Source organism: Phallusia mammillata, chromosome 1 (genome assembly GCF_965637545.1).
Source record: "Phallusia mammillata chromosome 1, kaPhaMamm4.hap1.1, whole genome shotgun sequence".
NCBI classification, from domain to species: Eukaryota; Metazoa; Chordata; class Ascidiacea; order Phlebobranchia; family Ascidiidae; genus Phallusia; species Phallusia mammillata.
Window position 1 is genome coordinate 15,649,949 of NC_137252.1, and position 15,131 is coordinate 15,665,079.

The 15,131-nt window shown below is 36.8% G+C and overlaps 1 protein-coding gene across 1 annotated transcript; it reads right to left on the reverse strand.

Annotated features, from left to right (window-relative positions):
* Positions 1-125: 125 nt before the first annotated feature.
* LOC145235576 (uncharacterized) lies at positions 126-13,650 on the reverse strand. Its single transcript, XM_080099594.1, has 20 exons — positions 13,374-13,650; positions 12,372-12,518; positions 11,757-11,858; positions 11,503-11,548; positions 10,483-10,629; positions 10,272-10,290; positions 8,845-10,085; positions 8,193-8,352; positions 7,789-7,941; positions 5,609-7,398; positions 5,175-5,323; positions 4,956-5,049; positions 4,732-4,778; positions 4,568-4,663; positions 3,967-4,070; positions 3,621-3,785; positions 3,019-3,231; positions 2,593-2,755; positions 2,006-2,130; positions 126-1,461 (listed from the first exon to the last, which is right to left on the reverse strand). Exons 1-20 carry the CDS (start codon positions 13,468-13,470, stop codon positions 1,234-1,236), a joined length of 5,286 nt encoding a protein of 1,761 aa, XP_079955720.1. The 5' UTR covers positions 13,471-13,650; the 3' UTR covers positions 126-1,233.
* Between the last annotated feature and the right edge of the window lie 1,481 nt (positions 13,651-15,131).

A 15,131-nucleotide genomic window follows, 5' to 3' on the forward strand; every position in this document is an offset into this window, starting at 1 on the left:
AATTTAAACACTTTATAATTGCCCTGCAAGATTTAATTTTTTTTAAACTTTGTAGCACGCTACCAGTGTTGACCAAATCTGTACTTGACTTTTGTACTAAGGGCTCATGAAAATATCCATTTGCATTGATGGCAAAAAACTGTAATGTATATTTTTAGGGAAAACACAAAAAACAATGCGTGAATGTTAACCATTTGTGTGTCCTGTACACAGACAATCTCCATAGGGTGGGAGAGGAAAATGGCACTAAATAGGAGAAAGTTACTGTACATAAAGTGACACATACGTCCCACATACTTAGGACTTTTGTAAAGGGAAATCTTATAGATGTACCGCTAAATGGAATTGACATTTTTTCAGCTGTTTGTGGTAAACTGTGGCAGCTTGTATACATCGTCTAAGTTGCCAACACTAACACTGCCCTATGGGGCGGAGACAGTGTGGTTTCAGCCAGAAACATAACAAAATGTAAGTGCATATAAAAGAAAGAATTATTCTACAAAAACAAGTTTCCTAACCAAGTTGTAACATTTTCAATGAATTGTTATTTGACAACTGTTAATAGCACATAAAAGCAAGAGAAAATAAAAGTTCAACACCTTTGTACGAAACATACGATGGCACTGACATTAGAAGTTCTGCCTTGAAGAAGGGATTTATAACAAATGCATGATTAGAGCTGTCAAAAATATGCATTCTGTAAAGTTTAGGATTTAAAACTGACATAAAAAAAGATGTTCAACACAGTCAAAATGAAAGGATTTTGTCAAAATTTGTCAATATTATATCTGCAATTTAATTTTCCTTTTTTAAGTTTAATGTTCAGCAAAAGCTTTGTAGTTGTTGTTGTGTTAACCACTCACAAGGTTGTTTTTACGACAGACACTAAAAAGAATGTCGGACACATACAGAGCGATAAACACTGGAACTTAAAAATGGAAGCAGTGCAGGGTATATGTTAGTCTTCATAGTCACAAAAAAGGAAACTTGGTTGAAAGCAATAAAATGGAACTTTGTACACATAATAAAAAGGCACGGAAATCTGGATTTTCTGCTAAAACACCTGGCACTATATAACAGGCACCCTTAGGTGTGGGGTTGTAAGGATTTTAGGTTGTACTAAAAGATTAGGAACATACTTTTTTATGCACCTGTTAAAGGCAATTTTAAAATTCCTTGAAGGTGTACCATTTGTACCTTTGCCACCCTCTAGGATACATGCTGAATACCATCTTACATAGATATGTGAACATTGCTGTGAGGGCTTCGAATTACATTGTGTAGTAACTGGTTGCCAGGAACAGACGGAACTATAAAGTTTGCTCTTGGGATGTTTACATGAGGAACTTGTAGTTGTCTGGTGGATTCTTCCCTACGTCGGGCTGCCTCCTCTTCCCGTTGTCGTCTTTTTTCTTGGGCTTGCTTCCCATGGGTCTTCATGTGAGCATTTCGACTTTTTACCTGGAACATAAATACATGAATTGGTCTGATGTCATGTTTTGGTAAAATCTAAGTTTAGAGACTAACAATTTTAACTTTCATGTAGTTTTGTGGCAATTCAATAACTTTGGCAAACAATGCATTGAAGTTGAAAGTGTATAGTTATGGAAAAAGGCATATTTAAATTGTTGCTTATACAGACTGCTGAAAATGATAAATTATTGAATAGGCTTGTGAACATATGGCTGGTGCTGGGGAATTTTTAAAAATCATTTACAATATTTCCTGGATAGCCCCAAACAAACAACACATATTTATAACCATAACAATTGTTTGATACCCAAAAACTCAAGATTTGGACAAGATGAAAATTCCATGCATTGAAAAGGCTAGTATGATATTGCAGAGGTTTGATGAAACTTACTGAATAAAATGACCCAACCTACATTGCAACAAATTTTTTGACTTTTAACCACTATGTCTATTAAGTTCTTTGAAACCAACAGTGCAACTCTAATAAAGATGTTCTTTTTTTCCTTTTTGTACCACTGAAACATGTTATTACCTTGCCGAATGATTTTCCACACACAGGACAGGTGAATATTTGTGTGGGTTGATCATCAGCTGATGTGGTGGAAGCAGGAGAACCAGCAGGGGAAGGACTTCCAATTCCACTATGCTGAACCCGACCTGCACCAACAGAGGTTACTTGTTATAAAGGCTAATACAAGTATCCATACATATTTATTCGATTGTAAGCTGCAGCTTTTTACCCTGCAGTTTGTGTGGCTTACAATCAAGGGTGGCTTATATTTTATTTTATTATTTATATATTTGATTTCTACGTCCCCGCTTTTTAATTTATTTCCGTTCAAAATTCTTTTACATGTTAGCTTTACATGTCAACATACGTTTTGCTGAGAACAATTGTTTGCCTGAATAACAAATGCTGACAAATAGCTGTATGTAGCAACAGAAAGAAGTGCTATGAAACAATAGTACCTAACTTCAAAGCATGTGGATCATGTTTTTGACACTTCAACATGCAGCTAGCTTATAATCGAGGGTGGTATACAATCAAATAAAAACAGTACATATAACACTACGGTTTTCAAGAAAAACTTAGTGATGACTGATAACAAAACTACAAACCTTTATGTGTCCTTAAAGGCTTAGGAATTGCTGGTTGCACATTGGGTTGCTGCATTGGAAGAGAGTTAGTGACCCTGGGTGGTCCAGTCTGTTGAGGGTAGCTGTCCACTGGATGCTGTTGGCCAGACCAACTGGATTGTCCAGGGGGCATGTATAGATCATTCTGTAACATATGGTTTGGTTATGTATGAGCAAAAAGCACAAGTCAAGGTTTACGACGGAAGCAAATTAAAATCACATAAAGTAGAAATGTGCAGATTGCACAAAACTTCAAAATGCCAAAACCTGTGTATCACATAATTAAATTTCTTAATACACAGTCCACGTCTAGGCACCAGCTGCACTCATATAACCTCATACAGTGAACAGTGTGTATTATCTGCAGTCTACTTGTTACACAAATAATGTGTTGCTGGAGTTATTTACCTTGTTGGAAACTTCCTCATCAGAAGAAGATGATGTGGGAGAAGATTCGATTTTCATTGCTTTCCGAACATCTGAAGGAGTTCCAGCTAACAGGGATAACACGCTACTTCCATCATCACCATGGAAGCGCTTCGGTCTTTGTATTCTTCTGCGTTGCCTTTTGGTCACATGGTAATACCTTTCAACACATTCTGCAGTGCTTCTGGTCTTCACCTAAAAAGCAGGTAAACATATTTTAGGTTTACAGGAAATGCTAATCACAAGAATTTAAAAACACTATACAGCCCTAAAAGTAATTTGATTAAAAACACAAGTTGAACTGTTGTCAAAACCAAGTCAATGCAAAACATTTGACCTCATAAAGTATATTTTCATTTTTCAATGCTTTGTGTACTGTGTCTACCAAATTGAAACCACAAGGCACAGGTTTAAAACATGCAATACCGCTTTGGAAATCACAAAGAGGTCTTTGTGCTGATCAACATCTCAGTTTCTTATAAAAGAGGATTTACAATGTGCCATGTGATACATATTTTAATTTTAAGCTTCTGCTATTGTCCTTATTCTACACGGAAACGGTTTAAAACATGCAATACTCATACCGCTTTGGAAATCACAAAGAAGTCTTTGCGGTGATCCAACATCTCAGCTTCATAATGCTTTACTTCCTGATGTGTCCAAGAACTTCCAGAACCCAAAAATTCCCTTGTTGATTCACAATGGGAAGGAGTTGTGGATTTGTTGCAAATCAGTTGGCGAACAGCCGCCTATTTAATTTGTTAAGTACAGGTTACATTCCTCTTTTCATATAAGGACCACAACAGCATATTAAAAAAGAAAAAGTACAAAAATGAAAAACACCAGATGTCTATTAGTCATTTAGAAAAACAGCAAAATGCAAAAAATTTTAGATCTTGACTGTTACAATGCATTTTAACTGGTATTTACCAAAATGTTTCCTTTTGCCCTTGCAAGGCAATCAATGGCATATTCTCTATTTGAACCACCATAGGGAACAGCAGCAGAACAGGATAATTCCATGAAATTTTCCACTGCAAACATACAAAACAAATTACATGATGACTAGTTATAAAGTATTTAAGCTCACTAAACTAGTAACATGCTTGAATAAGTTAACTGTCAAACTGCAAGTTTTAAAACACTTTATAACTTTAATCACAGAAACTATGCATAAGTATGAACAGCATTTGTTCTTTTGTCAAGCTACAGAAAAATGGAGCAAACATGGCCATGGCTATGTACCATGTGCAAGACTTTTGCTCCACTCCCTAAAACATGTCCTGCCAACAGCATTTACAGGTAAGAAAAAAATGGGCCAAAGGTTGTAGGTCTCCTTCAGAAGAGAATTGTCTTATTGTTGACACTATGCTGCAGTTTAAAACTGTTAAAAGCATCCTGTCCAGGACTCAATTATACCAACTTAGTCCCAACAGCCTGTAGAAGTTGTATCTAAGTCTACAGCATAAAACCACACAAGCAAGCTTTTTGAGACACAGTAATTACAGTAAAGGCATCTGCCAAAACTTACTGAGATTAGATGCATTTTTATTACTGTTTGTTGCAGGTGGCACATGCCACACAAGATCTGCCGGATGACGATCACGATTTGCATATTTCCTTGGCCCTGGCAAATTAGGTGAAGTTTAACACAAATGTACCGGAAGTCAGGAATAACATAAAATTGATACTTACGGGCGTCTGGCACTTCAGCTTGGAATCTTGACCCAATATTAATTTTTCTGCAAAACACATCCAAAAAAAATTACATATGCACGTGTTAGCATAATACACATGATTCCAAACATATAGATTATACATAAATGTCCCACAATTAAAAAAAACAATTTTATATTTTTACACAAATTGATCAGCTTTACTCTATGTGACAGAAAAAAGCAATTCTCCAGATAACATACGGATCACTCGATCTGACAAGTTCTTGATCCTCATCAGTCTCCTGGTTTTCATCCACTTCAAGAATGGTGGGAATGTTCTGACCATCACCACTGACTAAAGAAATAGAAAAAAAACTTTTGATGCACACATATTGCTTTAGTTCAAAATGTTGATAAAAGGCCTTATGTTAGTTTTATGGCAATAATTTGTAAGCATTGAATTTAGCAATGTATACTTACGTTGTCGGAACAATTTGGCAGAAGGGGTATTAGGGGTGGTGCAATACAATCCTGATCCAGCTCGCAGGGGGCTGATCATAGGGGGTGGGGTGTAAGGGGGAATTTTATCAGCTACTCCATTGTAACTTGAATTGCTGTCCCCACTTGGTCTGTTAGTAAAAAATAAGTGTAAAATGAAATTCAAATGAAATAGAAAAAATCTTTGCCACAATAACTTGTTGCAAATTACACATAAACTAGGAAGAATATTAACATCCTTAGCTAGGACAGAAAATGCTTTTAAAAATACATAACATGCCAAACAGAAGCCCCAAATATTCCTTGTATAGTATTTTTTTCAGTTTCCAAATGTGCAAGATATGTTAAGGTAATTTCACACATGATCTAGTTTAGTTTTACACTCCATGTTCAAAATGTCAAACACAATTTCTCACCTTCTCCTGTGATGTAGATGGCTTTGGTAAATGTAAGCTTGTCCGTGTCCAGTGGTGTAGGCATTGACACTGGATGGGATCACCAAAGGAGGTGGTTTATGACGGACTCTGGTATTTGACCTGATCAGTGCATTGTTTGGCTTCTTCATTGCATTACTAGTTCCATGGCCAAGTCTTAGCATGTCATGCCTAGTATGACCATAAGCTGATTGCAGGCCTGACTTTAAAATTAACCTACAATCTGCAGAGTGGCGTCTTCTGCGAATACGTCGGGAGACAGGTTTCGGTTCAGCCCATACTTCTGGTGTTGGTGCAGGTAGAGCAGCACTTTGTTTTCCAGTGTCTGTTTGAGAAATTGGCATGTTGGCAGCCTCATTGGGAGGGTAGTTAGCACTCATCTGTTCACCTATGTTTCCACTAGACTGAAGATCTTCTGTTGGAGGAGTTTTACTGGGACGTAACTTCACAGTAGGTACAGGGCTGTGGAGAATTTGCTTTAAAATGCTGCTTCCTGAAGATTTGACCAAGTGGGAACCTTCACTGTGATGTCTTTGCCGAAATGGCCGCACACTCGAGCTTGAAAACATACCACTACATGAAGGCGTGCCACCCATCATGGAATTGGGTAGGATCTTACTTGGGTTTGCCACATTAATAGCTTCACGCATAATCGGATCATGGTCATCATATGATGAGATAAGGATGTTATCATGCCATGTTACTGTAGGTTCTTGGTTAAGAGATGGACTTTGGCTTACAAGGTTGGATTCATATTCACCGTAACGACTTTGAAGGCGTCTTTGAGCAGTAGTCACAGGCAGAATAAATGGATCATGGCCTGTTCGAATTGGTGATGTCTTTGTTTCTGCATACATTGAGTTCTGTTGAACAATTGTAGGGTCTTGGGATGCAGAATGTACAGAGGAATTGGACCAATCCAAATCGGAACCCACAACTTGATCATTACTTTGGTTATGCATTTCTGCAGGTGGATGAAATGGCTGCTGTTGGAAAGTTGAATCTATTCCAGCCAACTCAGGAAGTTGATCTCGATTGGCTGCTGCAACAGCAATTGACGCCAACTGAGAGAGGGAGTTATTTTCTATGTGATGCTGTTCATAGTTAATTGGATAACTTTCATCCTGGATGGGATATGCCATAGGTTTTTCGACTACAGGCTGGTCAGGTGTATATGGTTGTTGATTGACCTGGACATCGTGACCTAAATTTGCATGGTCTTGATTGCTGACATATTGGACATCTGGGGCTAGAAGAGGGGGCACATGGTGGATTGCATTGGGCATACTCATCGGAAAGGGGGCTTGCATTTGTGCAGCATAAATTTGTTGGTAGTTCAAAGCAGGCTGTGGAATTTTTCCTTTTAGCATTGTATCACTGGTGGTAGGACCAAAATTGGCTGCAACCATTTGTGCTGGTGGTATTACCATGCTTTGGGGAACAACGTATGTAGTTTGCATTGTTGGCTGGTACAGATAATCAGAATGTGTTGGCTCTGTTTTAAGGTACGATGCAGCTGATGCCATTGTCAACAGTCCATTATGTGGACGACCAGCCACCTGTTGGTTGATTGAAGGAGATGCATATTGCTGGGGAAGTAGCTGGGACATTCCTTCAAGACTTGAGTGAGTACTTCCTACTGGTAACAATGTTGGAGGTGATCGAATATCAATAAAATCAGCCTGGGCAGCTGGTTGAACTTGGTGTGGCTGAAGGGTAGAACCCTTACTTGAGTCTGTAGATGGGGTTTTCTGGTGTCTGTCCTCTTTGCTCTGAATGCAATGCATGTTTATTGTCTTTTTCAAATTATAAATGCCCATGTTTGAAAGTAAAACATAAGCAAACATGTATGTAGGTATTAGTTGTACTGTTTTGTGTGTAGTTTTTCGATAATTGTAAGTGATCCAACCAGAAGGTTTAAAGCAGAGGTGCCCAACCCGTCGACCTCAAAAGTCGATCTTGAGTCAAAAAAGGTTGGGCACCCCTGGTTTAAAGACATACCAAATACCACAAACAAAAATATTTTAAAATGTTTTTCAGGATTTGTTTGTTTCCAATGCTTTTCAATAAAAGAGGTATGTCAGTTTCAGTGTGAAATACACAGCTGAAAGAAGCTAAACCAAATGCAGGCATTATGATCAATGAGTGTTCAACCTTTGTACCTTTTTATCTGAAGAACTATGAACCCTCATATGTCCATTCAAAGCGGGTGTGCTTCTAAATGAATGACCACATAGACCACATGTTAAACTCCCATCAGAATTTCTTCTACCACTACTTCCACTGCTACTCTTTCTATCCCGAGATGCTGGAACCTTGCATTGGAAACAAAAAATAGTAACATTGATGGAGTTGTTGTGAGTTTAGAATTGCATTTAGCCACACAACAGCCTGCTTTGCTAATTTTTGTGATAAATTCATAGAAAAAACAAACAAACATAGTAATGTTTGATATGTGTCAAATAAAAAGACTTTACCGACTGACTTTGTACAGTTTTATCGTAAATTACCGCCAGCATAGGAAATGGTTATTGCACATAAATACTAGATGTTTTTGAAGATGTACCTTAGCAGGTGTGACTGCTTTGGTTCTGTTTACTGCAGCCTCAGGGTTGCCAACATTGTTGTTAGGAGGCACATAGAAGTTTCCAGTAGCATTGACTGCAGTTGGAACAACAGCATAGGGAATATCACCCGTAGCAAATGAAACCACTGGACTGCCTTGTCTAAATATTAATTTAAAAAATGATAAAAACGGAAATAGAAACATAAACATTTTATATCTTTTAACAAAACTTTGTAGCAACTGTAGCCCTTGAGGTATAATGTATGCATATGCCTACCAAGTAAAAGTGTAAAATTTTTTAGAGAAAGCAGCATGTAACTATGTGCATCTGTTTTGTTTTGCATGCTCATTGAAGCAGAACCCAATTGAAATTTTTTAATTTTCTGTGAGCCAAATTTTCACATTATGATGGTTATTACACACTTGCATTCAGCAGAATATGTTATTTTGTGAAAACAGAACATTTTGAACAATATAATGCATTGCAAAAGTACATGTCACATAGACTTACCGGGAAAAAAATGGAAGATATTTGAACATTTTTTTCAAACATTATTTGTAAAAAATTCCAACATTTCTACCAACAACCCATAGCCTACCAAACTTGTTTTACAGTTTAAAAGGGTTTACAATCTTTAAAAAGGACACATACCTTCCTACACTTGGGTGCTGACCAGGCAATGGATAAAGAACAGCAGCTCCAGGGGCAAATGGAAAAACCATGCTTTGTCCTGGCAACGTCACACCAGCTGGAACATAGCTCTGTAGAGCAGGTGCACTTGAACTTGGGCTGTGTGGTTCAATTTTAATTCCATTGTTGGCAACCAGCTCTCTTCCGCCATCCGTTGACAGGCGTGTGTCAGGATTTACATGAACAAATGGCTGATGAACAGGATTTGCAGGTCTAAGGAGCTGTTGGATTGCAGATTGTGGGGCAAAGGGCTGCTCATATGCAGGGGGCGGAGTATTTCGAATCATGTATTGTTCGTGCAAAAGTCTGGGGATTGCAGAACAAACTGCCGGGGAGGCACGATGAGCTTTTACAAGGCTCTCCATGATTAGTGCTTTGGAATTGCTTTCCATTGTTGTCCCAGCAGTCTTTTCACTTTGTTCTAAAAGTTTACGGAGTGCTAAAGCTGCCTCCTTGTCACGTTCATTTAGAGGAGCCTCATCATCTGCCTGCTCTGCACCTTGAGTTGCAGAAACTGATTCACCAGAGAAAAACCTTGCTCTTTGCTGATGATCAAGTTGATGCTCAGGATGATCAAGAGGACTTTTTAGCTCTGGTTCTGCAGCTGTTTTTACTTTTGTAATTGGGATTGCAAAGGGTGTTGATTTCCTGCTTGTGTTCAGCTTGGGAGTGTTACGAGGGGACTCTGTGCTCTGCAAAGGAAGGATTGGGCTTCCCTGAGAGGCAAAGGCAATGTCACTATTGGCATTATTGGGGAGCTTGCATGAAGCTGTTGATTGAGAAGGTACTAAATCTGGCACAGCACGATCAGTAACAGCCCATCCTCCAGCTGAAGCAGAGACATTAACATTCATAGGCAACTTTCTGGATTGCACTTGAGCCAAGGTACCAGAAGGGCCAGCAACCAATGCTGGAGGCACGACCATTTGTTGTACCTCTGGTTTTACAAAAAAATCGCCTTTGCTTTGGTTTCTGACAGAGCTGTTTTGCTCTTCCTGTCGTAGCTTAGCCTTGAGTGCAAGTTGTTGAAGGGCATCACTGCTACTGCCCTGCCTATAACTTTCACCATGCAACCTTTGTTGCTCTTCAAGTAACTGCTCTTGATGTTGTTGAGCACTGAATGCAAGTAGTTGCATATTGTAATGGTCTGCTGGGGGTGATGTAAGTTGAGGAGCCGCTTTACCCTTTCTAGCGGCATCAATCTAAAATGTATATATAAAAGTTAAAAATAGATACAAGAGGTTTGCACTTTCTTTTGCACAGTAGATGCTACATAAGTATCAAAGAAGTTTTACCAGTACATTTTTGTTACAGACAAACCCAATCCCTTAACATTTTATGCTGGACATGCAATTGTAAACAAACTTGAAAAAAATAACTTTACTTACCTCTAGTTTGGGTGTGACACTGAAATAAAATAGTACAATAGTTAAAATTAATGAAAACGGTATATGCATTTTGTTGTGCCTTTTTCATGACATGCATTTCAATGCAGACAAAGTTACAGGATTGGTACATATATATATCTATACTTTAACCAATCATTGCCAAAATTACAAACTTATTGAGGCTCAAATTATATAAATTAAGCTCGCTTACTTTGCATTGCCTTCAACCGCCTCTGAACCATTCCATCTGGGATTTGGATTACCAGGTGGTGGTTTATCTTGATCAGCTGGGATTTTATTCCTTGATTGTATTGAGAGGTGGGATGGTGGTTTGGGAGAATTGCGAATTCCTGGTGCACTACACAAAAGATGAAGTTGTTATGTTTATACCTTTTGTCAATACAGAATCACAAATCAAAGTAATATGACGTCTTACATCAATGATTTTGGTTTAATGTTCTTAAAAATGTTTGAAAGTATTTCAGTACACCTTTCATTGGAACCATATGACAAGCATCTTAAGGTTGATGTTTTGAAAGTATTGACCAAAGCTGTAAACTCTAATGGCAGTGAAAGCGCTACAATAATTTAGCTGTATAAATTACGTCTGTGCAAATACCAGTAGCTATAAAAATGTACTGCCTTGCTGAATTTTTTAACATTGATTGTCATGTTTTCATACTGAACATTCATAATCACAAAATGAAGTTAGTTATGACAGGTAAAACAACACTGCAGTATATATGCTGCCACATAAATATTTAGAATATGTAAGTATGTTACTTTTTTTCTCATTTCACAAAGAAAGTTAGTTACTCAAACACTTGTTGTGTTTATGGCATGTGTAGTAACAATAAGCGTCTAGTTTCAATTTAGACAAGCATCAGTTCGGCTTAAAATACTAGATTTGAACACCCTTTATATATCAGCCTGGTAGGTCATACAAAAATGAAAAAGAAATTGTACTAAAAGTTTACAAAAAATGCACCAGAACACAATTGATTGGTATGTCAATATAAAATGCCCCAAGGCAAATGCGTGTCCATGTTAATACATGTGTTAGAGATCACCGGCTGCTAGGGCATGAACCATGCAAGTCCTATAATTACTATTAGGACTTTGCATTGCCAAACAATTTGGTCCAACAAAACTGCATGAATAATATAGGCAAGTGCCCACCTAATTTGGGCACAATACAGACATAAAAAATGCACTGTAAAAAAGAACTTACATTTGTCTGCCCTCCACCCATTCAGCTTTCACATGTTCAGGAAGCACTGTTGGAAAGTAAACAAAAATTGTAGGAAAATTTAAATCTAACAATTAAATGTTCTTTAGAACTGTGTTGGAGAAAAAGAGCGTTTCTAAAGGCTTATTCAAGTAAAAACACTGTGCACCCAAAAGCTTGTGCATATTGTTATTGTATAACCCTATTAAATAAGGTAAAAATGCTTGTGGATTTTGATAGATTTGATAAGTTCTCACCATTTTGGGGTCTTTGTTTTCCATGGTCTGATTTGTTGTTGTTATTGTATGAAGTGTGTTTGTTGGACTCCAATATAATGTGGGAAGATTCAGGTGACAGGTCTAAGAAAAATAAGCGCAAAGAAATTTATGTATAAGCTCACATAATAAAGGAGAAATGTATTACAATGGCAACCCCTATTGTTCACAATGCTTTGTATTTTACTACACACTAAGCAATTTGAGGGTGACTGGAAATTTCATTGCTCCACATACTCATTCATACAAGGCAATAGAAGTCACATTCCATGAGGTGACTTGTTAATTACAATTTGAACAGCAATGCATTCAGGATTGTTGACAGCAAGATTTAAACATGTGTTGGCAAGTTGAATCCTGACAGCACTAATTTTTATTAACAAACTTTCTGCTCTCTACACGGTAAGGCAAATATCCACACATAAAAACAGACAAATTTAAAAAACTTATCAGTTTCAATGTTTTTATATTTCACCATAAAAAAAGTTTGACAAACATTTTTACTCAGTTTGTTTGCAGTTAATTAGTATTTATAGAGAAAATTGACAGCAAATACTTTGGGACTCCAATGCTCCAAAAACAATATGTTTTCACCACCTGGTATATACGAGTCACTGTGTCCATCAAATAGTGGGTAGTTGTCTTGGTCACCGGAATCTTCAGGAAAACCTCCATCCACTTCCATAGTAGACTGATTTAAACTTTCAGTTGTTACACTATTAGGTGTATTAGGTCCAGCATTGTCTGGAAATGTATATAGTGTCACAACTTGGAAATGTTTGCATAAGGTGGATTTGTAAGCAATGAGTAAACAATTTTAAGTGGCTGTAAAACTTATGCCTAACTAGCCAAAGGTAATGAAAACTGTTAGTCTATGTTTTCTACCATTAGCAATTAACATACACATTAACATAAACTCTGGGTCTAACATTTTCAAAGCAAAAATGTGTTTTTTACACAAAGCACCAGCTTCTATTTAACATCAAATTTTTAACTTTAGCCAACAAAAACTTGTATGTATTCATGTGAAACAAAACTATGCCAAGCATGTGATTGTCCATACATTTTTAGTTATAGGTATTACTAATACACATATTTATGTATGTTGGAAAGAATATTTTTTTATTTTTAAAGTAAATTCACATCCTTTGAACTCTATGCAGGTGTATTTGTGCTGTAAAACTAATGCACATGTTTTCAATTTGTGTATAAATCTGCATAAGACTATTCCTAAATGTGTGTCCTCTGTTATTAGAATATATTTCTACAACTACTACAGTATTTGCACTTAAATTTTGTGCATATTTTTTATAGCAATGTGCAGTTAAGTGATGTAAAACTTATACGTTAAAGATATTTCAGGAAAATCATTTCTAACACATTAAACGAAAATGTATTTGGTAAAATGTACAAACATGTTTATAAGTTCAGTAAAATATTAATAACAATAGTATAATGCAATGTGTAAAATGTAAATAATGCACCAATTTTATATTTTTCCACTTGAAAACAGTGTTAGAGAAAGTTTTGATTACATTGTAAAGTTTTGTGATGCACATATAAATACTCATTTCAATATATACACCTATCAAAACCTACCAAACAAGTGTGATAGGCTTGGGTCTTTGTTTGTGAGAAGCAAGTTCTTCTTCTCTCTTTTAAGTACTTCCATATTATCCCTTGGGTAATCCTCCATGCTGCAGTACTATTGTCAGCAAGATATGCTTAGCTACTGTTATCCACACAACGCTTGCTTATACTCTAATTTGGGATTCAGGATTTATTCCCAGCAATTGCATTTTAGTTTGTAAAAGGGTTTGTATTATTGTACATTGTTATTGACCTTTTGATGTAAAAACTTGGAGTTACAAAATTAAAGAACTAAACATGTGTTTGTTGAATAATGCGACCTTAAACTTGCAAACTTTATTACTTAAAAAATCCTTGTCACCTGTCTTATGTGTTTAATTGAGAACTACTATTGAAAGGAATAATTACGAAAATATTAGGCAGATTGTGTTCACAAGTTTGCACAAATCTGAATTTAATGGCGAATTTATTTAACACTACATATGCAACACAGAATATTTCGTTGATCGACTGTACTGTAATCAATAGTCATAGTCAATACCTAACATAAACGGAACTTTGAAATCGCATCTTTGTCATCATGTCATGAAATCAATTGCAGCATTTTTGAAAGTTAGAAATCTGCTCAGGAGGCGTTTGTTATCAAAAACGTCACCGACAACACAGCGAACTCATTGCACGATGTTTCACTGCCGCGCGGCCAGCTAACAGCCACTGGCGACCATTTGCAAATTAGTCTCGTTGCTGAACTGAGCTGAGCGCATTTTGCTTAACAATGCAATCATTAGGGGCAAACATTTAGCCCGAAACGTCACAATGATTAAACGCCACGTGATGAAAAAAGTTTCTTTTGTCAAAAACCTTCCGTCTTTCGAGTTTCGCTGTTTCGCGTTGCGCCTTCCCTTAGCAAATTTTCTCCCATCGTGTTTGTTATGCAGCGTTGCGCTCACATTACCCGAAAATTGACGTCACATTGCTCTGATGTCATTTTTCGGAGTATGTACGGTTACCAGTGAAGGTCGTCAGAAAACCACGTGTTTGGGAAATAGCATAAAATCAAACAAATGCAAAGTTTATTGACATTTTATTCAAAAACAAATCTTATTGCAAAATATATTTACATCTTTCATTTTCCCTTGTTGAATATAGAAAATTTGTAAAAAAAAATATTTTTTTGTTTTGTTATGTTGGCCATCATAACAAATGTCAAAACACTGCCCACATGCAATTTAGCTATAATTTTTTGATCATGCAATAATAACAATTTAAACTTATTCACATTGACAAATACATTTTAACCACAAAGAAATCGTATTTTTAACAAAAACATTGCACAAAAATTTACACTTATGTTACCACGCATTTGAATTATTCGGACTTATCAGACAATCAATACCTGTATGAGACAATCAACAAACCAGTAACCACGGAAGTGACATTTCCTTAGAGAGCTGATACCTCTTTTTGAGTTTTGCGTCACCAACAGGACAACAGGGCTACCATTATTACATTTAGCCTAAGATATTCTCTGTAGTCGTGAATTGTAGCCTATGTGATAAAAAGGGTACCTGCTTTATTTATCGACACTTCTCGTAGTTGTTCTTGAACAAGCAATCGAAGTAGCCTTCCTCTCTTAAACAAATGCTCCGCCTTGTTTCTGGGTTGGTTTTGCCCAGACTAGCACACTTGCATGTAAAAAAACAGCAGCACAACACGCAACAAGTGAGTTGTGTGTGTTGGCTACTTTTTAAACACCTAAACATTTTT